At 40.5% G+C, this 24630-nt stretch overlaps 1 protein-coding gene across 1 annotated transcript in view; it reads right to left on the bottom strand.

Moving 5' to 3' along the window:
• Positions 1 to 2947: 2947 nt before the first annotated feature.
• The window catches only part of GABBR2 (gamma-aminobutyric acid type B receptor subunit 2), a 398087-nt gene continuing 376404 nt past the window's right edge, over positions 2948 to 24630 (bottom strand). The window contains exons 14-19 of the mRNA XM_087721949.1: positions 23353 to 23463; positions 18726 to 18950; positions 17136 to 17318; positions 8552 to 8681; positions 7507 to 7624; positions 2948 to 5245 (exon numbers count right to left, since the gene is read on the bottom strand). Coding sequence (XP_087578075.1) covers positions 5080 to 5245; positions 7507 to 7624; positions 8552 to 8681; positions 17136 to 17318; positions 18726 to 18950; positions 23353 to 23463 — 933 coding nt within the window. The 3' untranslated portion in view covers positions 2948 to 5079. The remainder of the gene's footprint in view (positions 5246 to 7506; positions 7625 to 8551; positions 8682 to 17135; positions 17319 to 18725; positions 18951 to 23352; positions 23464 to 24630) is intronic.

Genomic DNA, 24630 nt, shown 5'->3' on the forward strand with positions numbered 1-24630 from the left:
TTCATTCTAGGGAGAAGATTCTGTTCCTTCGCTATAAAAGAAACTTATTTAGTGATTAGAATACACAATAAATCTGAGATTAGGATTAATCCCAGAGAGTTATAGTGCTTTTTGCCTTCTCCCAGTGATTTCATTATCTTCCAATGTTGTTTTCTATTGTCTCAGGAACTTTGAGATTGGATGAGAATTTAGTCCCTCAACAATAGGTTGATTGTGCTGTCTTTTAGTAGCAATGTTGGAGCAATGAGAATTTCCCCCTAATCTAGCTATAATTAACTAAACTGGACTCCTGAGAACTCTTGCAAGCAAATCCTTGAATATCTATAATACCTGTGTTGTCCATGTGGTACGTCATTTTAACAGGGATAAAAATACAGGGACACCAATGGATCTCTTCTTGCATATTAGTCATCACAATGTACTTCATAATTTTAACAAGGATGAAGACAAGTATAAATCTTCTTATGCAAAATACATAAATAAACCAGAGAATAATTGTTTCATATCCCTAAAACTGAATTATCTGAAAACCCTAAAACTGAATTATCTGAAAACCCTAAAACTGAATTATCTGAAAACCCTAAAACTGAATTATCTGAAAACCCTAAAACTGAATTATCTGAAAACATAAAAGGTAATGTTTTATATTTTTGACTATCTTCAAGGAATGCCTATAGATATGTACACACAAAAAATGCCCAGTATTTCATAAAGATTTCCAATACAGTAGTTGGTTTATATTTCTTGTGTTTGTTCCTGTGCTCAGTTGTTATATATTGAATTTATCACTCTAGAAGTTCAGCTATAGGAAGATAAACAAGTAGAAACTGATATACGTTCGGTAACGTCTGGCACAAATCCAATTTGGAAAAATACAAAGTTTCCTGTGTAGTATATTATGTATATTAAAACAGAACAGAGCATAAAGCTGTATATTAAAAGTCAGAAAAATAAATCACCAAATTATGTTTTCGCTATTTTATTAATAAAACAGATTTTTTTTGCAACAATTTATTAAAAATTTATTTTCATGCAGTATAAGGGGTATACAAGAAATTATCCAAGTTCTCTCACTCTTCCTCTCTGTTGCTTCTTAAAAAATAATTCTTACTGGTCCAGTCTGGGTTGAAGCATTTGTGCACTGTCGTTGTTGGAAAATGCCATTGGGACATAGCCTCATCGTAATTTTTTTACAGGACATTTTTTGCTGCAGGATATTTAAAAAAAAACAAACAAACCCCAGAAACATTGAATAGTTATAGTCATTTTATGGGTCTTATTTTCTGCAGGAAATTAGAAAAGAAAAGAAAACCTGTGGGAGAAACTACAGTTGCGTTTTAGACAAAGAATGTACTTGCGTGATTTAAACCTAAGAAACAGCACACAGTCAGTAGTCACAAAGTTACAGACACACACACACTCACCGCCAAGAGTCCAATACTTTTGATTTTTTTTTGTTTTGTTTTGTTTCCTGCTATGTTGGAATAATATCTTCTACAGAAATGTTGTGTGTATACATTATATACAGTATTATTGTCCTTTTTTGAAAAGTAATATTTATTTGTATTAAATAAAGTCCTGATGAAGTTTATTCATACATTAAGAGAATACTGTTAACGTACATGCATGCACGCGCAGAAGTGCGTGCGCGCATGTGCACACCCACACCAGACAACACCTTCAGTGGTTAGTGCTCAAATGGAGTAATGTGTTCTACTTCCTTTGTGGTAAATTTACTCACTGTGGTTCTAAACCCTTCCAGATCCCCACCTGTCCTCTCCATGACGTGTGTTCAGGGAGCATTTCTGTTAATACCTTCAAGGGATTAAGATTCATGGGATATATAACCAGGCAGGTAGGATCAGTGGCATCAGCAATGATTGGGTTGGCATATCTCTTTCTTGTGCAGGTACTAAACGCTATTCTGGGGAACATTTCTGGAACAGGGTCATTCCTGTGTAGGGACATTAAGTGCAATAGAAATAAAACTACCTCTTCTTCACCATACCTTCTTACCTACAATTAATGTATGATTTTCAAAAAAAGATCTCCAGCTCCAATGGTGAGCAGTCAGTGGTGGGATTCAACTAATTTACCAACCAGTTCTCTGCCCTAATGACCACCTGGGTAGGCGGGGCTCGGTGGTCATGTGACCATGTGGGCGTGGCCAAGTCAATGTTACTCAGGTCGGTGGGCACTTCGCCTTAGCTCTTACAATGTAATAAGGGTTAACTGGAGAGGCAGTTTCTGTAAGCAGGGCAATAAAGATGAGGCTAGAAACAACACTAGAATGTTTCCTTCCTGCCTTCCTTACGGGATTAGCCCTGTAAAGTGGGAAAAAAACAAAAGATTTCTTCCCAAAACCGGTTCTCTGAGCTGCTTAAAAATGACCAACCAGTTCTCCCGAATAGGTGCGAACCGGCTGAATCCCACCACTGTGAGCAGTGCTTTTTGGCAAAGTGGTATCCGTTATCGTGTGAGAATGGCCTTTAAGGAAAATGAAAGTGATATCACAGGCTTTTCTTGCTTTTCTTGTCTGGCTAATAGTTTAGATCTAGTGCCAGATTTTATTTTCACTTTTTGCCGTTTTAACAGCAATACAAAATAGTCTGAATCAATACATTTACTGGGATGCAGGAAGAATATTGTGTGTGTGTGTGTGTGTGTAAAGGTATTTTGCCTGTCTTCTGCAGTGGGGACTGAGCCGAGGTGGCACAGTGGTTAAATGCAGCACTGCAGGCTACTTCAGCTGACTGCAGTTCTTCAGTTCGGCAGTTCAAATCTCACCGGCTCAAGGTTGACTCAGCCTTCCATCCTTCCGAGGTGGGTGAAATGAGGACCCGGATTGTTGGGGGCGATATGCTGACTCTGTAAACCGCTTAGAGAGGGCTGAAAGCCCTATGAAGCGGTATATAAGTCTAACTGCTATTGCTATTGCTATAACAATCAGGCTCTGAAGTGTGCGTCCGTGCCTTTCACATGGTAGGCACATCTTTATCGCCGCATGCATTGGGATTTAAGCTTGCTCAACATCCTGGCAGACTGTGTGATTGATGCCTTTCCAAACAATACAGATATTCCAACTGGTGGAACTATACAACGTGTCACAAGCAGCTCCGCTAGTTAAAAACAAAATCAACAAACCTAGAGGCATGAAAAAGCTTAGACTTAAGCCAGGGGTGGGTTTCTCGCCCCGTTCCAACCGGTTTGGTTGGAACGGGGCATGCGGCGTCCTCGTGCACGCACGCAGTGCACGCATGCGTACTAACGCCTGTGCGATGCTCCAGCTGCTCCTGGAGGATCGCGCAGGCGCTGTATGTGTTCTGCGCATGCGTGGAAGCGCAGAACCCGTCAAAACCGGGCAAGAAACACAGGCGGGCGGGTGGATCCTTCGGCGTTCCCGGAAGTCACTTACTTCCGGGTTCGCCGACCAACCGGTTCGCTGGGACTGCCGCGAACCGCCTGAAACCCACCCCTGACTTAAGCTTTCACTCAAACATCCTAGGATGCAGTTAAGACAAGGGCGAATCTTAACCCTTGTAGTTAAGCCCCTCCCATATTGAATGTACAACCTGCAGCAGTTGATAGTATTGCGGCCCAGAATTACATAGCAATTGGAAGTTCGTCCAATGTAGCCTTTCTCAGGGGTTTGGTCAGGAAAGAAATACATCAGCTGAAGTTCTTCATGCCATGCAATTGCAAAGGACTCAGGTGCCTCTCTTTGGATTATACATGCCCAGTAATCTTAATCCTAGCAAGGTGTCCTAGAACCACTAGGATACAAGCAGCATATGTGTGGATCAAATCTTAACAGTAGGTTTATGGAAGCCCATTTCATTTGAGTTCTCTCATGTTGCTTTCTAATTCATAGCAGATTCAGTTGCTCCCAGGAAGGAGATAGATTAAGTCTATTCTCTTAGGTGAAATTTACAAGAGAGAAAAACCATTTTGCTTCAAATTACTGTACACCATATTTGTGATTTTGTCTTTTTTTTAAAAAAAAAACCTCAAATCCCAAAGGGTAGGTTTTAGCCAGCACTGGCAAACTTGGTTCAGCCTATCTTATTCTCAACGACCACTGTTTTTCTCTCTCTCACACACGCACGGATGTGAAGCAAAGGTGGTGTCTGTATGATCTCTGTTTCTGCAGAATTCAACTGTGGCAGAAAAGTGTGTTGCCTAAGAACCCCACTCCTCTTGTTCCTGTGCTCAATTTACCTGTACTATTAATTATGCTGTGGTTTAAATCAAGCAAAACTCGGGGAGAAAAATCCACCTTACGATATGAAGATTTCAGTAGCAAACCTCAGCCTTAAGCACTTTCAGACCTAGCTTCCTGCTATTTGCAGAAAGTCACCCCAGGATTCAACCAAGCACAATGTCTTCACGGGAGAAAGAGTATCGCTCCCCAAAACCTGGGATGCCTGCCGTAGCCACTCTAAAATCTTGGCCTTGGATTTGCTTCCCCCCCCTCCCCAAAAGCATTTTCTGCTCCAAGCGCATCTTTAGTTGAATGACCTGGACTGCGTGCAAAATCTCAGCGACGTTGGAACTGCTTCCTAAAAATCTCCTGAGTTTAGTTCCAGGAATTAAGGTCAGCCCAATGAACTAGGGTCTCCAGAAGCTGAACGCAATCCCTTCTCATGGTACACATCTCGGTAACTTCAGCACTCTTTCCGATGAGATTTTCCTTTTCTTCTTGTGTTTCACATTTTCAGTAGACGTATAAAGCTTAGTGATGGTGCAGTAGGGGGTCTGTTGTATTATTATTATTATTTTTGGTCAAGTTTCTTAGCCACCTTGCCTCCTATAGAAATTTGGGAAGAAACATGGTTTTGGTGACTGTCTTTGCAAAGAAATAGAAACGTCCACCAGTAAGGCTACAGATCAACCTCGGCCTAACCTCTCCACTTTACATGCTTTATCCCAGCAGCAGAGCTGGCCCTCCCTTGATAATGGCTTTATAGCACTAGTTTCTCTGTGGTAAGAGTAAGGATATGTAGAAGGCAAGAGTTCGACACGAGACGTTCAGTCCAGCCATTGAGTACCAAAAGCAGTTCAGGGAGCTCTGATGTCCTCCTACAGGCCAGAGACCATCACGCGAAAAGATGGTGGCACATGTCTGTGCCGTGGACTGGCACTGGGGCTGACGCACGGGCTGGCACAGCTGGCATCAACTCCTCCAATGGATGGCAAATAAGCGTGATGAAGAATGGGTAGCTGTAAGGAGAGTCGCCGCTGTATGCTGTGAAGAAAGAACGCAGAAAGATAAGGACATTTAGCAAGATATTCAGGACTCTCAAGGGCTGCTAGCAAAGGAAACCCCCCCACTTTAGGATGCATCCACTGGGAACTGTTGTGGCCCAGCAGGAGCCGTTACAGCTGTCACCAGACTCCGACAGCGAGGCGCCCTATGAGTCGGCTCTGGAGGACCCTGGATAGGGTTCCAACTCCAAACAGGGCGCAGAGAGACTGGTTGGCCACCAGGTGGCGCCTGAGCCTTGGGGAGGAGACAAGGGAGAGTGATCCAGAAGCCAACAGTGAGTTGTTCCTGGATGCATGCCATCAAAGAGCTACTAGGTGTCAGGAACAATTACGCAATTACAGGAGGTAATTGCGCTCAGCTGGTGGTCATTAGGCTCCTCTCCAGACTATAAAAAAGACTGCTTGTGCACATGGCCTCTTGCAGAAGTCAACACATTGACTAAAGAGAACTGTTGTAACAAACCTGGCAGGCTGGATTGCTGCCAAGGTTTGTCTGAATTGCTGCCAAGGTTTGTCTGAGTTGCTGCCAAGGTCCTTATCTATTTGTTTGCTTGGCTTTCAGCCACCGAGATTTTGGTCTTGCTATTAAAGTACATTCTAGTTAAGCTCGCCTCGGCTTTCGTTACTGGATGGAGGAGGGGGTCAGAACAGGGAACTATACTAGAACCTCAAATGATTTGTAGCTGGTTTGGCAAACTGAGGACAATGAGCAGAACATCCGTGGTGGATGAAGAGTTGTGGAAGCGCAGTGGTTAGAACGCAGTACTGCAGGCTACTTCTGCTGCCTGCCTGCAATTTTACTTATAACATTTTTATTTATTTTTTATTATATAAAATGCAAAGAAAAAAAGGAAATAGGAAATGAAGGGAGGGAGGGAGGGAAAGGGAATGGAGGAAAGGCGGTCGTGGCATTCAGCCGATTTGGACAGGTTCAGGCGAACTGGTAGTTCCAGTGAGCAATTGGCGCACCCGCCCCTGCTCTTTCCTGTCCTACAGTTCCCTGGTTTTTAGCTCAACTGCTTCGCGCAGCACAGCGGATTGCCACGCATCAGCTGTTTTACTCACCCGCACTGTCATAAAAGGTAAAAATTTCAAGCTTAAAATGGGCGGTTTTTGAACGCTGCACGTGCGTGCAAAGGCACGCACACTCACCAAACTGGTTGTTAAACTGGTTGCATCCCACCACTAGGGAAAGGGGGTGTGAGATACAAGGGGGAAGAGAAAGAGAAAGAAAGGGGGCATTGACTTCCAACTCTTCCCAGCACCGTACAAGATAAACACACTCAAACCTCAACTTTTTGCTTTTACACATTAATATATAACTAGCCATTTCTATAACACCAAATCTTTCTAATCAACAAAACCAAGATCAAAGTTTCATTTTTTTCTTCTTCACAAGCACAAATTCCAGAAGTGATATCCAAATAAGAACATATTTTCCTCTTTAAACAAGGTAATCAAGCTAACCATTCCTGCTTTATTTTCCTTGCTGTGGAAATAATGTGTATTTCTATTTCCACTTGGTAATCTTTGTGAGCTGTCACCAATTTTATTTACAAAATGTTTCGTATTCTTTCAAGTTCTTTGGCCTTACTGAAAAAAATAGAGGGGGAAAAATCTTTCTTTTCACCCTCATCTTTCCTTCAAAGTACTAAACTTTTTAAAAACACACAGAAAAAATCACTTTAAAAAAATCAAAACTTTCTAATACGTCTTATTCTTTGACTTCCTAACATACAGGCATTAAACTACAATATTGCATTTAGCGCCCTCCCTCCAAATTACCCTTACAGAGTATTTTTTTAAATAAAAATCCTTTTTAACATGCAGAGTTTTTCTTTAAACTAATACATCATTTTCTTTAACCTTCTCTTAATACAGGTACTCTCAAATACATTTTCAATAGCTTTTGCCTAGTTTAAGAGTTATGTAAGCATTATATATATATGTAAAAAACACATTTTCAAATTCTGGGTTAAAACTTTCAGTTCCACATATCAAACAGAGAAAAATGCACCCTGATTCTAGTTAATTCATAGTTTAAGTCACTCCTTCCAGCTTATTTTCATGGAGTAAAATCTTTTTCTTCTCTGGAAGTATCAAAGACTTGTAGGCCTTTCTTTTTATCTTTGTCTCAAAGAATTTTTGAGGCACATGTTTTGCATAATCGCTATACAGATTTAAAATTAAGATACTTTAAATTCTTGCGAACATCTAGCAAGAAAGAATTACTTTACTTACTGTTCTGGGGAGTTGATATCTTCTATAAAATCTTTGCTTGCTCTGGATGACTCTGTAGTATTCCATTGTGCTTGTGGATTTTGATCAAGGTGATTTTTCAACACTGTTTTCTCACCATCTGGACAAAAAAAAAATATTTTCAGACTTTTATTTAAGGAGCATTGTGACGCATTTTTCCTACACAGTACATTATTTGCAAAACAATTTTGTAATTATTTCACAAACTACAATATTGTTTCTCAAAATGATTCATTTGATCTAAAATCTATCTCCAATTGGACACCAATAATTTTGGAGGTATTACAAAATACTAATGTTTCTTATGCAGATTGAAACAAATTATATAAGAAAGAAGAAATTTGTTCCCCAACACTAGCATTTATAACACACACACACACACACACACAACCATGCATGCACTTAGCAGTCTAAAATTAGAATTATAAATAAACTCAGTTGATTGAACTGAAGAAACTTCTTGGATGAGAAGCGAAATATTTAAAAACCAAGAAAGTATATGTCCCTTTTGAAAAGCATCTTTTGGACAACCATGATCTGGATGACTGAGAATCTCCATAAACGAAAACATCGAATCTCATTGCCCCAGTAATCAAGTTAGGTTTATTAAAGTTCTCCTGATTTTAATTCATAAATTCATTCCTTTGTGTTATATAGGAAAGGAATGAAGTGTTTGGTCTCATTCCTTTCTCCTTTTCATATTAGATCAGGAACAGGATTAGGGAGCAATGTATGGTCACTTTAGAATGGTGACTAATAAAATAGAAGATTAGAACTGAGTTATGCAGAACAATGTGGATTATGTTCCAAGAATGGGAAAGAGATCAAGATTAAAAAAATCTCTGTATAGGCTGCCTGGGTAAAACTGTATTAATACGGTTACCCACAAAATTTCACTGACATTTATTATGCAAAATAATGCCATCATAGCATAGTACTGGCTCTTGTTCTGTTTTACCACAAGGGACACATGGGACCAATGCCTTTTATATAACCAAATCTTTATTGGGCTTTATACATTCCATACCTTTGCTTTCTGTAAAATTGCGTATACTGAGAATATCATTGAGCTCCTGATAGTGGTTTTGTTTAATATATGTTGTTTTTTCAGGTGTGTCCTGAAGCTGCATTGTGACTTCTTCTAAAGATTTGTCCAACTATTAAAAAAAAACATGTTATAAAAATATGAAAACATTTTTTAATCCTTCATTCTCCATTTTTTGTCCTACTTTTTATGGACACCAGCTTTTTGTTATATTTTTATTTTCACTATGCATAAAGATACACATATAAAGAACAAATTACGGTACTATTATTCATCTGTGGAGACATCTATAGATAATGAATCATAAAATATCCTTTCTTGATTGCTAGAGTGTGTGTGTTTCTCTATGTGTGTACAAAATTTCCTTCCTATTTCAGTGCTGTTCCTTTGAAGAGGTTTCCTGTGAATATGATAGAATGTACCCAACATTTTTTTAAAAACACACCAGTTTTGTTCTATAAATGAATATCTTGTTATCTGATCATACATTTGTCTAACCATAAATACTAAGCTTCTTACATATATCAAACCAGTTCTCAGTTTGGTGAATAACAAAATAGAAATGGTAATGTAAGGTGAAATATTCAAGGTAAGGTGTTGTGGCCCAGCAGGAGCCGTTGGAGCTGCCACCAGACTCCGACAGCGAGGGGCCCTCTGAGTCGGCTCTGGAGGATGTGGAGGACCCTGGACAGGGTTCCGACTCCGAGCAGGGTGCAGAGAGGCTGGTTGGCCACCAGGAGGCACCTGAGCCTTGGACCAGTGGGGAGGAGACAAGGGAGAGTGATTTGGATGTCAGCAGTGGGGAGGAGCCAAGGGAGTTGTTCCTAGATGCTTGGCACCGGAGAGCTAATAGGTGTAAGGAACAATTACGCAATTACAGGAGATAATTGCACTCAGCTGGTGGTCATTAGGCTCCTCTCCAGACTATAAAAGGACTGCTTGTGCACACGCCCCTTTTGCAGAAGTCAACGCAGGAACTAATGTCAGAGAACATTATGGTGAGCTTGGCAGGCTGGATTTCTGCCAAGCCTTATCTGTGCTGGATTGCTGCCCAAGCTTGTCTGTGCCGGTTTGCTGCCAAGGACCTGTCTGTCTGTTAATTAAATGGCATAAGTAATCTTTGGCTCGGAGTGTCTGTTGGTGTGGGACGAGGGGGGTCAAAACAGTAAGGACTACTTGTTTTAATTTCATTTCTCATGTGTCATTCCATATTACATGTTCAAGACCTTGTTAAATTGTTATAGATGGGATGGGTGCTTAATTTAGGGTCTATGAATTTTGACAGCTGCTACAGGCACCTTTAGGAAACCTCTTTCCTCTAATTCTTCTCATCCTCCCAAAGGTAGACAGCAGCGCAAAGAATCTAACAAGTCCCCAAGGTGTTGGTAGACATATAATGGCATTGTGAAAAATCTGGAAAAAACATTCTTTCTTGGTACCTAGATGATGGCTGTTATCAAATGGGTAGTTAAGGAGATCATTCTATTTTAAAAAGTGTCCTGGAATCAATTAAAAGGAGAACATCACACAAACATCTCTCCATCTTAACATTCCATTTGTTTCCCCAAGTACCATAGATTGTTTAATGCAGAAAATATAGAATAAAATTTATAAGAATAAATGCTAATATTTTGTTCATTGGAAAACCTTCTCAGATATATCCTTGATCATTAAATATAGCTGACGAGGTATTTCCTACGGTTCCACCACAAAACCGCGGAGGACAAAATCGCGCTCGCCGAAAGCGTGCATTTGACGTCATCACAGCGCGACGAAAACATCGCGCTGTGATCGAAAAATGTAAAAATAAAGCGAAAACCTTACCCTAACCCCCCCAAACCTAACCCTAAACCTAACCCTTAACCTAACCCTAAATCTAACCCTAAACCTAACCGTTAACGTAACGCTAAACCTAACGCTAACCCTTAACCTAACGCTAAACGTAACCCTAACGCTCTAAACCTAACCCTAACCCTAACCCTTAACCTAACCCTAACCCTAACCCTAACCCTAACCCTAAACCTAACCCTTACCTTTATGTGAATTGGCTTGCTTTAATTTTAATTTTATTTCAATTTTTAATTTTTTTCATCGCGCTGTGATGATGTCACATGCGCGCTTTCGTCGAGTGCGATTTTGTCCTCCGCGGTTTTGACGGGTCACGATTTCCTACTACTTCTCAAGTCATCCAGCTGATTCACAGCCCTAAGCCTCCTAATGTTTTTACACCCGAAGAGTGAAGTGGTCCTTGCTTCAATTAACTTTGTAATGTGATTGTAAACCTAAATTAGCTGAGATGTTCAACCTCTGAATGCTTGTCCTCATCTTTCTGTTATAAATGAATTAATAAATAAATAACAAGAGCCATTGTATTAATTTAAGCAATGCAAAAGAAACAGAAGTGCATTGAAACCTGTCATGCAAAATCACTTTAAGATTTGAATTTTCTAGCATGACTGAATCTCATCACTCTCCACCTTGATATCAAGTATGCAGTAGGAGTTCTTGCTTCATAATTTTAGTAACTTGGCCTAAAAAGAAAACTGAAAACTCATAAATGAATGGATAAATAAAGGATGAACAGTAGATTTTTAAGAATGACCAAAGCAAAAAAATAATAATAATCAAAAATCCCATCAGCCCTACAAGATAGACAGGAGCAGGAAACTTACTCCAAGGGAAAATTACAACTGTACATTTTAGCGACAAAATTTTGTAAATCTATTTGTTGTTGACCGAATGACTTCTGGATTTGTTATCCAAAGCCATCGCCATGGCTTCCTGCATATACTTTTAAAAATGTTATCTTTAGAATGGGATATATAGTCCAGCGCCTTCTTTACTTCAGCTGTCACACTAGACAGATATGAATATTATATTATATTATGCTCTCATTTACAAAGTTTTACATGATTTACTGTCTCATTTGAACTTCTTATGTACTGTATTTTTGGAGTATAAGATGCACCGGAGTATAAAACGCACCAAGGTTTTGAGGAGGGAAATTTTTTAAAAAATAGGTAGGTAGATAGAGAGATAGAGAGGGAGAGAAAGAAAGAGGAATACAGTAGGTAGGTAGGTAGAGAGAGTAGTTAGTTAGTTAGTTAGTTAGTTAGTTAGTTAGTTAGTTAGGTAGGTAGGTAGATAAAGGGATAGAGAGAGAGAGAGAAATAGAGATAGATAGATAGAGAAATATAGTAGGTAGGTAGGGAGAAAGAGAGAGTAGGTAGGTAGGTAGGTAGGAAGAGGGATACAGAGAGAGAGAAATACAGCAGGTGGGTAGTGAGAGAGAGAGTGTATGTATGTAGGTAGGTGGGTAAGTAGAGGGATAGAGAGAGAAATAGAAAGATATATATAGAGAAATATAATAGATAGGTAGGGAGAGAGAGAGTAGGTAGGTAGATAGAGGAATAGAGAGAGAGAGAGAAATACAGTATAGGTAGGTAGGGAGAAAGAGAGAGTAGGTAGGTAGGTAGGTAGGTAGTGGGATACACAGAGAGAGAGAAATACAGCAAGTAGGTAAGGAGAGAGAGAGTGTGTGTAGGTAGGTAAGTAGAGGGATAGAGAGAGAAATAGAAAGAGAGATAAATACAGTAGATAGGTAGAATTACAGAGAGTAGGTAGGTAGGTAGATAGAGGGATAGAGAGAGAGAAATACAGTAGGTAGTTAGGGAAAGAGAGTGTGTAGATAGGTAGGTCGGTAAGTACAGAGCTAGAGAGAGAAATAGAAAGATATAAAGCGAGAAATACAATAGATAGGTAGGGAGAGAGAGAGTAGGTAGGTATGTAGGTAGTGGGATACACACACACAGAGAAATACAGCAAGTAGGTAGGGAGAGAGAGAGTGTGTGTAGGTAGGAAAGTAGAAGGATAGAGAGAGAGATAAATAGAGAGATAAATATAATAGATAGGTAGGAGGAGAGAGAGTGTGTAGGTAGGTAGAAAGAGAGAAATAGAGAGAGAGAGAGAGAGAAATACAGTAGGTAGTTAGGGAGAGAGAGTGTGTAGATAGGTTGGTAGGTAGAGGGAGAGAGAGCGAGAGAGTAGGTAGGTAGGTAGATGTTTCCAGGTGTATTTATCCATGCGCTGGAGAAGGAAATCGCTGACAAACCTTAAGACTTTGTTTCTGGCACAGCACTTGATCAATGTAATTCTCATCAGTTAAAGAGCTTTCCAAAAGGAAAAAAAAAGTTTTTGCACTCTGCAAACCTCCGAAAAACGGCCTGTTTTTCATGAAAACGGGCCCGTTTCTTCCAAATAAAACACATAAATAACCTTGGGGGGGGCTTGCAGAGTACTCCTGGGGGGGGGGGAATGAGGGGGCCAAAAAAAGAGCAAAAAAGGGCCTGTTTTTGTCAAAAAAATTGCATGCATAGCCTTATGGAGGCTTATAGAGTGCTGCTTGGGGGGGGGGTATTTTTTGCTTATTTCTGCCCTCCCCAGCCCCCAGGAGTTCTCTGAAAGCCTTCATAAGACTATGCACGGCCATTCTGGTGAAGAGGGCGGGGCTTTGGGAGACAAAAAAATGCTGTATTCGATATATAAGACGCACCCAGGTATTCAGCCTCTTTTTTGAGAAAAAAAGTTGCGTCTTGTACTCCGAAAAATATGGTATGTTTTACATAGTGTATATGTTTTTTGTGTGCATGTGTGTAAAAATATATAAAATGGTAGGTCAAATTAAAACGAATACATTTCAAATTTAAAACGAAAGCCAAAGCAAATTCAAGTAATCATATTTTTTCCTAAGAATGCTCGAAGCCACAGATCTAGCAGATGGTCAGTAGCAAACTCCATATAATAAATAGCCCAGTCATTATCATCAATGCAATTAAACCTCATTGCAATCCAGCTAAATTTTGGAACATTATGTTCCACTTGAGTTTGGTGAGATAGATTTGGGAAGAGTATGTAAATTTCTGCTCCTTTCCATTCCATTATTACCATTTTTTTAAATAAAAAAAATGGCAGTGCTCCAGTGTTCCAGCTACGGTGCAGTATTAACTGGGGAACAGGAGAATGTAATCAGTAAAATCTCATTTCATTATGGAGATTGGTTAGTGTAAGAATCATTGAGACATGTGTATAAACTCATTGTGGTGCAGTTGGGAATTATTTTTTCTGCTGGATTTAAATTAAGGAAGCTCTTTTTAATATTTTTGAGGAAACTGTATTCCATTTCCTCCCATTTTGTTATAGGAGAAAAGGGTAGTATTATACTCTGAGTTGGCTAGCTAGTATTAGACATCAACTTGATGGTACATAATCTATCATCTATTTTTTCTCCCATGGGAATTTTTGCACTGAATTAAAATGGTTGATGGATAAATGAACATTTATCTTTTTCTATATAATCAACTCTCCAGTGATATACCCAGATTTACCACCCCACCACCAGTTGGCTGCAAAATGGATAATGGTCATAGTCAAAGTGTTTGGAAAACCTGACCTCTACATCGGAAAATCTCTAATTCTTTCATAAAACCAATAGATGGATTTTGGAAAGCAAATACCTTCTCACTATGCTCTTTATCTGATACTTGGGGAAGTTAATTATGTCCAGCTATCTTAGAATGTATCATAAGAAGTCAGAGGTGGGTTCCTACCAGTTCGCACCTATTCGTCAAATCTACCGAACCGGTTAGAAGAGGTTCCACCAGTGGACCCAGAAAGCAGGCCACACCTATGGAAGAGGTTCCAAACTTATTTGAAACCCACCACTGGTCCTTTGATATGATTATTCTACACTCTCATGCTCACATTTATAAAACTCAGTCCCTCTGTGAAGGGTAAGGATGACTACTGCGTTTGTGGTGCAATCGGAACATTGCGTGTGTTGAAGTTGTTTTAACGCAAACCAAAGATGCCTTTTAAAAAACAAGTTGACATCCTATTCTTATGCATGCCAGTGCTGTGTGTGAGGTAATTTAAGGTGGTTCTGGCAAGTGTCGTCGGCATCTTCATATCCGGTCACATGGGTGGCAAGCCACTCCCTCAAAGGAGGCCACACCCAGAGAGTAGGTTCGAACAATTTTTGAAACCCACCACTGTAAGAAGTACTGTGATTATCGTATGTCAAGAATTTGCATTATATAAATGCAAAACGCATCTGGTCAGGACCAGCAAGAGTAGAGCGGCAGCTCACTCAAGAAGCAGACTGAGAAGGAAAAAGATCAAGGGCCAACCCCCCAACTTTGCTCTGACGGCTCAGAAGAAGACTACTCACTCTAGTACTTCACTTTGAGAAAGGCAACCCACATACCCATGAAATTTTCTGGACTAGGAATTAAATCCAAATCCTTGCTGTCAGGAACTAGCAATAGCAATAGCCGTTAGACTTATATACCGCTTCATAGGGCTTTCAGCCCTCTCTCAGCGGTTTACAGATTTTTTAGCATGGACTTGCCTGCGACACTTCCGTAAGCTTCTGTGACGTTCCAGCTGCAGGCGCTGTACGAACCATGCACGTGCACGGAAGCGCCAAAAGCTTAAAACACAGGTAGCGTGGGTGGGCGGGCGGGCAGGCCCTCTGGAGCACCGTACTGAAACAGTACCCGGTGCTCCGGGCAGGATCCGGTACACCCGTACCGGGGGCGTACCGCCTGCAACCCACCACTGGTCTTGAGCTTTGGAGACTTGCTGGTCCTATCTACCCAGAAGCTTCTAACTGGCCATGTCTGAGAACCCATTCAGACTTCATTTGCATCAAGCCAGTCTAATCAATGTAAATTTATTTATTTATTTTTATTTATTCATTTATTAGACTTATATACCACTTCATAGGCCTTTCAGCCCTCTCTAAGCGGTTTACAGATTTTTTAGCAAATTGAGTCAGCATATCGCCCCCTACAGTTTGGGTCCTCATTTTACCCACCTCGGAAGGATGGAAGGCTGAGTCAACCCTGAGCCGGTGAGATTTGAACAGCCGAACTGCAGAACTGCAGTCAGCTGAAGTAGCCTGCAGTGCTGCATTTAACCACTGCGCCACCTCGGCTCTTCAGAATTTGGCATTGCCTGGGAGGGGTCTTGTGATAGCAGGCGCATAAAGGCAGCAAAATATATAGCAGCAGCTCTCTGTCTTAGGATCTGTTTCGGCTGCCATTACTCTACTCTCCCTGACCTAAAAATTGGATTTGAAGCAAGTTTCCCCCTTCCTGTTTTCCAGGCTTTCAACAGTTTCCTGAAATCTCAGGGGGAAGGGGAGCCGAGGTGGCACAGTGGTTAAGGTGCAGTACTGCAGGCCACTTCAGCTGACTGCTATCTGCAGTTCAGCGGTTCAAATCTCACCGGCTCAGGGTTGACTCAGCCTTCCATCCTTCCGAGGTGGGTAAAATGAGGACCCGGATTGTTGTTGGGGGCAATATGTTGACTCTGTAAACCGCTTAGAGAGGGCTGAAAGCCCTATGAAGCGGTATATAAGTCTAACTGCTATTGCTATTGCTAATTATTCCAGAGAGCAGGAATTGCGAGAGAAAGAGGGGTGCTTCCTGGATCCTGCAAAATTACATTCTTTAATCGGTGGGGTACAGAATGCAATCTTCCCTGTTGGACTGTACTGGACGGGTGCAGATAACTGGAGATGCTTGTTTTCTCATTACCTTCTGACTAGGCATGTCTTTGCCGCTGGCGAGAAGAGCCAAATGGAGATGAATGATAAATCAGAATTTTCAGCAATTCCACTAATCATTTCATTTAAGTACGGCCACAGTCATTTTAGCAGTATGTTGGATTTTGCCACTGCCCATTAAACAGCTTTAAAAAAGAATAATTAGAATAGTCCCACTAGAGTACATATGGATTAGGATCAGTGGTGGGATTCAGCCGGTTCGCGCCTATTCGGGAGAACCGGTTGGTAACTTTCCAGGCAGTTCGGAGAACCGGTTGTTGGAAGAAATCTCCTTTTGTTTTTCCCACTTTACAGGGCTAATCCTGTAAGGAAGGCAGGAAGGAAACATTCTGGTGTTGTTTCTAGCCAGCTTACAGAAACTGTCTCTCCGATTAACCCTGATTACATTGTAAGAGCTAAGGCAAAGCACCCATCGACGGGAATGACATTGAGCTGGCCACACCCACCCAGTCACGTGGTCGCTGAGCCCCGCCTACCCAGCTGGCCATTAGGGCAGAGAAACCAGTTGTTAAATTATTTGAATCCCACCACTGATTTAGGATGTTAGAAAATCGGCATGGTGGGTTATGAAATCTGTCTTTATTGTACTAAAAACGTGTCAATGCTCAAAAACATGGCTTCATTTTTGAAATGCCTTACTTCTTGAAGTGTAGAAAATCAATTGCAAGTAATACTAGCAATAAATAGTATCAGCAGAATAATGGATGATTGTTCTGTTCTAATAATAATGACTTAAAAAATCCTAGCTGAAAGCACTATTAGTTCATAGCTAAAAATACATTCTACATTTGATAGGGCAACAGCAGTATTAGGAAATAGAAATGAAATGACAATTATTTTAGGGGGAAAAAAAAGGATAAATTCTCTACATGTATGAGGCTAATGGCTAGTATGGAGGCTGGGGGTTACATACAAGGTAAACACCGCCAATCTAAATACCTCTGTTATTTTCATTCTAAGCTGGTGGTTCTCTGACTGCAGCGCTTCCAATCGAGATGTGCTGGCTTGGTTGACACTGGTGACAGATGTTGATGTTTTTGAATCATCTTTCTTCTGATTTTGGGTGAACTGAAGCCCCCTGTTCCGAGTGGCAGCATCTGGATTTGTTCTCAGAGTAATCAACTGAAAATTTTTAACAGCAATGAGAAATGAAATTCCTCCCAGGAAAATTATTGAGTCATTGGTTATCTTTGCCCCTCTTGTCCCTTAACAGACTGTAACAACAAAGGTTATAGAGCACATAGGTAATTCAAGTATCAAGTTTATAATTTGCAGCGGTAACCAGCTCATTTTCCACGTGTACATGACTTAAAATTATTCAGCTACATATAATCCCAACTGGCAAAAAATTCTTATTGCACCACTGAGTTTCCATGCAAGTAACCTCAGCACTGCTATGATTCCTTTCCTCCTCAGTGCATCTACTCTATGCATCAGTGGTGGGATTCAAATGATTTAACAACCGGTTCTCTGCCCTAATGATTCCTTCCAACAACCAGTTCACCAAACTGCTCAGGAAGTTAACAACCGGTTCTCCCCCGAACTGGTGCGAACTGGCTGAATCCCACCACTGCTATGCATCTGATGAAGTGAGATGCAGCTCAGAAAAAATGTATGTCTTTCAATAAAAATTTGTTGAACTGAAAAAGGTGCCATTAGATTCTTAATTTTTACCATCCCAGATTAATACAAGTCTCTCCTTCCTATGTCTAGATTTACAGGTAATTGTGAAATAACATTCAAACCTAATACAGGCCATCTTGATTATGATTTCCAGCCTTTTTATATATACAACTCAAGACAGGAAACATCCTGTGATGGGCTAACCATAACATTCTATTGGCTCTCACCAAGTTGAGCCAAGTCTTCCCTTTTTTTATACCGTATATACTCAAGTATAAGCCGAGTTTTTCAGCCCACTTTTTGGGCTGAAAAAAGCCGCCTCGGCTTATACTCGAGTCAGTGAAAAATTTGCCCGAAATGGAGGAGAAAAAGGGGCGGGGCCATGCCGCTGGGTGACGCTCGTGAATGGCCCGGCGCCCCTGTGAGTTTCCCCTCCCTCTGTGTCAGTTTGCCGCGCAGCGCGCACCGCACCATCCCTCCCTCCTCACGTTCTAATGTAATGCAGGGCTGTCTTACGATTCCCCTTCCTCCCCCTCCTGCCGCTCTGCAACGATGTCCCACCTCCTCCTTGTTATGGCAAACAGCCACATAACGATGTCCCAGAGCTAGTTTACTGTTTTTCTTTGAAATAAATATTCAAAAACCTTATTGGTATCTATTTTTATTTTTGAAATTTACCGGTAGCTGCTGCATTTCCCACCCTAGGCTTATACTCGAGTCAATAACTTTTCCAGTTTTTTTTGTGGTAAAATTAGGTGCCTCGACTTATATTCGGGCCGGCTTATACTCGAGTATATACGGTAGTTCTTCCTCATTCCAAAGCAACTTCATGGTGGAGACAGCTACCTAATTGCTGTACAAAATCATGTGCAAATAAAGCCATTCATTACCAATCAGGTTACTTACCTTAGGTACAAAGACTAAGCAGAGGGTAATGGTGCTACAGAATATAATGACTAGTGCCACAATGCAGAACTGTACATTGGGCTGGTCTCGTGTAAGGAAGGAAACCGCGGCTCCAATGATGCACATGATGCCCACATTATAAACACTCATGCCGATGTATTTACTGTCATTCAGAGCAGGAATGCTCACATTCCGAGTCTCCCAAGCTAAAAAACAGCCAAATAGCTGAAACCAGAAAAAAAAAAGGAAGGCATATTGTAATAAAATACATATTGTTCCTTTTTGAAAACAAAATTTCATCCATATATTGAAATAGGGAGGAAGAGATCCGCCCCCCTCCAAACAAACAAGTAAAATAGAAAGGATCACACACATTATACACATAGAATGCAGCTCTTTAAATGCAATATTAAATCTAGATCAGAAGGAAGCAATTTTACTGTTTCTATTCTTGTGCATTAGACCAGTGTTTCTCAACCTTGGCAATTTGAAGATGTCTAGACTTCAACTCCCAGAATTCCCCAGCCAGCGAATGCTGGCTGGGGAATTCTGGGAGTTGAAGTCCAGACATCTTCAAGTTGCCAAGGTTGAGAAACACTGCATTAGACAATGTAATTCCTGCACTAAATTTTAGGTCCTTAGTTTGACAAATGCAAGTATATTTAATTTCCACCGACGAATCTGATAACTAACTCTTCTTTTCAAATGAGTAGGATTTTAAAGAGTTTAACATTGGTTTGATAACATTTTATGGTATTTAATTTCAAACCACGAAGGGTGGGTGGGTGGAGTTACTGCCATAATGGTGCCTACTTACATATTCCTATATATATGATATTTCATATACATGATAAATATATGTAGTAAGTAACTACATTACTTACCAGAGGGCACTAAGTACAGCCTAAACAAGAAACATAAGGAAGCTAACATAGAGTAGCAGTTTGTATTTGTATTTGTATTTGGTTTATTTGTATGCCACCCTTCTCCAGGAGGGACTCAGGGCGGTGAACAACTCAGGGGGGAAAGGGAACATAAACACAATACACATAATTAAAACACACGAAAATCACACAGCCATACCAGTCGAGAGGAGAGGGGAACTCATCAACCCCAGGCCTGCTGGCACAGCCAGGTTTTGACGGCTTTCCGGAAGGCCTGGAGAGAGGTGAGGGTCCGGATCTCCGCAGGGAGTTCATTCCAAAGGGCCGGAGCTGCTACAGAGAAGGCCCTCCCCCGGGTAGTAGCCAGGTGGCATTGGCTGGTGGACGGAACCCGGAGGAGGCCGACCCTGTGAGATCTAACGGATCTTTGGGAGGTAATTGGCAGCAGGCGGTCTCTCAAGTACCCAGGTTCCCTTATCTCTGCTGAGCATTAGCTAGAAAGAGTTGTTAAAGTGTTGGCCTAGGAATTGGGAGTCCCAGGTTGAAGCTTACTCACAACCATCAAGTTTACAAATAAGTGACCCAGTTATTTTATTTTAGCTCAACAATCCTGTGTGGTAAGGGGGGAAAATTCCATCTGCCGGTCAATGTCGGCTGGCGACTCCCCGGGGGAGGGCCTTCTTTGTAACTGCTCCGGCCCTATGGAACGATCTCCCGTGGAGATCCGGACCCTTACTACCCTTCCGGCCTTCCGCACAGCGACCAAGACCTGGCTATTCCGGCAGGCCTGGGGCTGTTGATTCATCCAGCCCCATCCTAAGCTATGAATGTTGTGGAATTTTAATGTTGTTTTTTAATTTTTTGTATGTTCCCCCCTTCCTTTTTATCTGTAAGCCGCCCTGAGTCTCTCGAGAGTGGGCGGCATACAAACACCAATAAATAAATAAAATAAATAAATAAAACATGGAGGAGAATATTATGTGTGCACCCAAAGCTCCTGAAGGAAAGGCAGGATAGAAATCTAACAAACAGCGCATGAGATGAATAATATTATTTATATTTCTGTAATTGAAACATTAAATTATAAAAACAGGTTCATTGCTAAGGAGCCATTAAAGGTATTTCCAATAGACTGGGTACAATTATGTTAAGCTACAATTACTGATATTTTTTTATCAAGTCCTGTATTTTAAGGTGCAGGTATTTTGAAATCACAAGATAATCAAAACTATTTGCTTTCACTTGTATTTAAAGGCCAGGAAACCCATGATTACATTGGACAGTGAGAATACTAGATGTAAAAGTGCTGGCTCAGGTCGTTATATTCTTAGTAGTCAAGCTTTTAATATGCAGCTTTCATGTCTCCACACCACATTCTCCATCTTTCAACTTGCCCCCCAAATTCACCCTCTGTTAGGCAGAAGAAAAATATATTAGAATAAAAAATTGGAATCTTCTAACTTTGCCTTGGGAGGAACGGAAGCTTTCTGAAATTAATCTCACTGCTATCACAAGATAATTTATTTTGATTTCTGTTTTTATGATAAACTCAAATGCATGTCTACATTTTATTGACTAGCTTTTTTTATCCCACTTTCATTATTAATTAAAAAATAATTTAAGATAGCAAACATACATAATACCCCTTCCCATTGGTCTCCGGACTCGCTTCAAGGTGCTAGTTGTTACTTATAAAGACCTACATGGCATTGGACCTGGGTACCTGAGAGACCGCCTCCTGCCAATTACCTCCCAAAGACCAATTCGACTGCACAGGCTTGGCCTTCTCCGGGTTCCATCTGCCAGCCAATGCCAGCTGGCGACCCACCCGGGGGAGAGCCTTCTCTGTTGCTGCTCCGGCCCTCTGGAACGAGCTCCCCGTGGAGATGCGGACCCTTACTACCCTCCCGGCCATCCGTAAAGCTACTAAGTCCTGGTTGTTCCGGCAGGCTGGGGGCTGTTATAGCACCCAGCCCCGTTTTAACTGTGACTGTTGTGGATTTTAAAATTGATTGTATTGTCTTATTTATTCCCTCCCCTGTTTATTGTGAGCCGCCCGGAGTCCTTCGGGAGTGGGCGGCATACAAAACCAATAAACCTCAACCCCAAACCTCTTCCCTTTTGCTCCAACAACTCTGTAAGATGAGTTGGGCTGAATGAGAATAACTGGCCGAAGGTCACCAGCTGGATTTCATGCCCAAGGCAGGATTGGAACTGGGTCAGAACCAGTGGTGAGATTCAAATAAATTACCAAACAGTTCTCTGCCCTAATGACCAGCTGGGTAGGCGGGGCTCAGTGGTCATGTGATCATGTGGGCGTGGCCAAGTCAATGTCACTCAGGTCGATGGGCATTTCACCTTAGTTGTTACAATGGTAACAAGGGTTAACCGGAGAGGCAGTTTCTGTAAGCAGGGCAATAAAAATTAGGTTAGAAACAACACCGGAATGTTTCCCTCCTGCCTTCCTTACAGGATTAGCCCTGTAAAGTGGGAAAAAAACAAAAGATTTCTTCCAACAACCAGTTCTCCGAACTGTCTAGAAAGTTACCAACCAGTTCTCCCGAATAGGTGCGAACCGGCTGAATCTCACCACTGGTCAGAACCCTAAGTCCACACCAAACTAGCTCTCATTTTAAGACCGTGTTAATATATCAATAATAAATATATTCTATTTACTTATTATTAGAACATATATACATTTCAATGAAATAAACCTCTCTAATATACTGTAGATGTTTAGAAAAGTATAGCACAAACAAGAAAGCCACGGCATATGTTTTTATTTCATATATTTTTCTCCTATCATGCCTTCAGGGTTTTCAGGGGGAGTACTCAATTTTCTCCTATCATCCTTTTTATTATTTATTTATTTATTTATTTATTTATTTATTTATTTATTTATTTATTTATTTATTTATTTATTTATTTATTTATTTATTTATTTATTTATTTATTTATTTATTTATTGGTCTTGTATGCCGCCCACTCCCGCAGGACTCCGGGCGGCTTACAATAAACAGAGGAAGGGGATAAATAGACAGACAGACAAACAACAGTTTAAAATACACAACATTCATAGTTACAGTGGGGCTGGCTATTTCAACAGCCCCCCAGCCTGCCGGAGCAGCCAGATCTTAGTGGCTTTGCGGAAGGCTGGGAGAGTAGTAAGGGTCCGGATCTCCACGGGGAGCTCGTTCCAGAGGGCCGGAGCTGCAACAGAGAAGGCTCTCCCCCAGGGAGTCGCCAGCCGACATTGGCTGGCAGATGGAATCCGGAGGAGGCCTAGTCTGTGTGATCTGATCGGTCTATGGGAGGTAATTGGCAGGAGGCGGTCTCTCAGGTACCCAGGTCCGATGCCATGTAGGGCTTTATAAGTAATGACTAGCACCTTGAAGCGAGTCCGGAGACTAATGGGTAGCCAGTGCAGCTTGCAGAGGATAGGTGTAACGTGGGTGCACCTGGGTGCACCCACGATCGCTCGCGCGGCTGCATTCTGGACTAGCTGAAGTCTTCGAACACTCTTCAAGGGCAGCCCCATGTAGAGCGCATTACAGTAATAATTTTATCCAGAAACCATCCTAGAAGGTAAGCTAGGCAGAGCAACAATGACAAATATAAAGTGACCCCAGTCAGCTTTATGGCTAAACAAAACTGTGAATTAAAGTTTCCTGAATTCCTGAGCCAAGATACTAAACATTACACTACCGCCCTAGGCTCTGAGCTGCACTTACCATTCAACTTACCATGAGTAGGCCTTTATAGGCATAAACGATGCCAAGCCAGATAGTCATATGAGTGTTTTCACAATGCTCCAAAATGGGAAGAATTGAAATATCTCGTCCGGCAGGGTCGGGCTACAAGGGGATACAACAGAATAAAAGAAAGGCTGTTGATATTTATTTCTTTAGACCTATAGGGGAAGAAGAAGATCCGTGGCTACTCTGAAGAGCAAAATCCTGCAAGAAATGGAATTAAAGTAGAAGAAGGTTATCAGATTGTCTCACTACAATATTCAAAAATGTACACCTGTCAGATCATTTTGGGGCATTTTTTATTGCAATTTTATATAGATGAACTACACATATTCTTTTCTATTGGAAGTCATTTTCTTTTTTCATACTCATGTGGGCAGGAGGATAGAGACAGAGAGAAAATGGTTCACCTAAGAGATTGTAGTCTGATTGTTGGGGTGGGTGGCTAGGAACCATCACACTGGCTATACAATGTGACTTTTATTTCTACCAATCTGTTTGCTTGGCCATGGGTCTTCATTCATTCAATATTACAAAAACAAGACAGTTTGTCCACAAAAATGTATGCAAATTCCAGCAAGAATCACCTACAAAGGAAATGATGAAAACTTCTTCTAAAGTGTTGAAGAAAAGAAAAAAAAATTAGAAATGAGAGCATCAGTCTAGGAAGCAGAGAACGGGAGCTGATGGCTGAGGACCAAGAATGTGGATGTTTTTATTTACCTCTGAGATACATGTCTCTGGGATTGTATTGTATTCCTATGCAAAGATTTCATACTATAGATTAAAGAAACTGTAGAGAACATGGTTGTGAAGACAGAGATGTTATTTAAACAAATAAGACAAGAGCCAGTTGCCTTGCTCTTACTATATTATTATTATATTACATTACATTACATTACTATATTATATTATTATATTATATTATATTATATTATATTATATTATATTATATTATATTATATTATATTATATTATATTATATTATATTATATTATATTATATTATATTATATTATATTATATTATATTATATTATATTACATTACATTACATTACATTACATTACATTACATTACATTACATTACATTACTGTACTATACTATACTATACTATTATTATATTATATTATATTATATTATATTATATTATATTATATTATATTATATTATATTATATTATATTATATTATATTATATTATTATATTATATTATATTATATTATATTATATTATATTATATTATATTATATTATATTATATTATATTA

This window comes from Thamnophis sirtalis, unplaced genomic scaffold, assembly GCF_051295495.1.
Source record: "Thamnophis sirtalis isolate CommonGarterSnake01/CBP01778 unplaced genomic scaffold, rThaSir2_p1.2 scaffold_8, whole genome shotgun sequence".
NCBI lineage: Eukaryota > Metazoa > Chordata > Lepidosauria > Squamata > Natricidae > Thamnophis > Thamnophis sirtalis.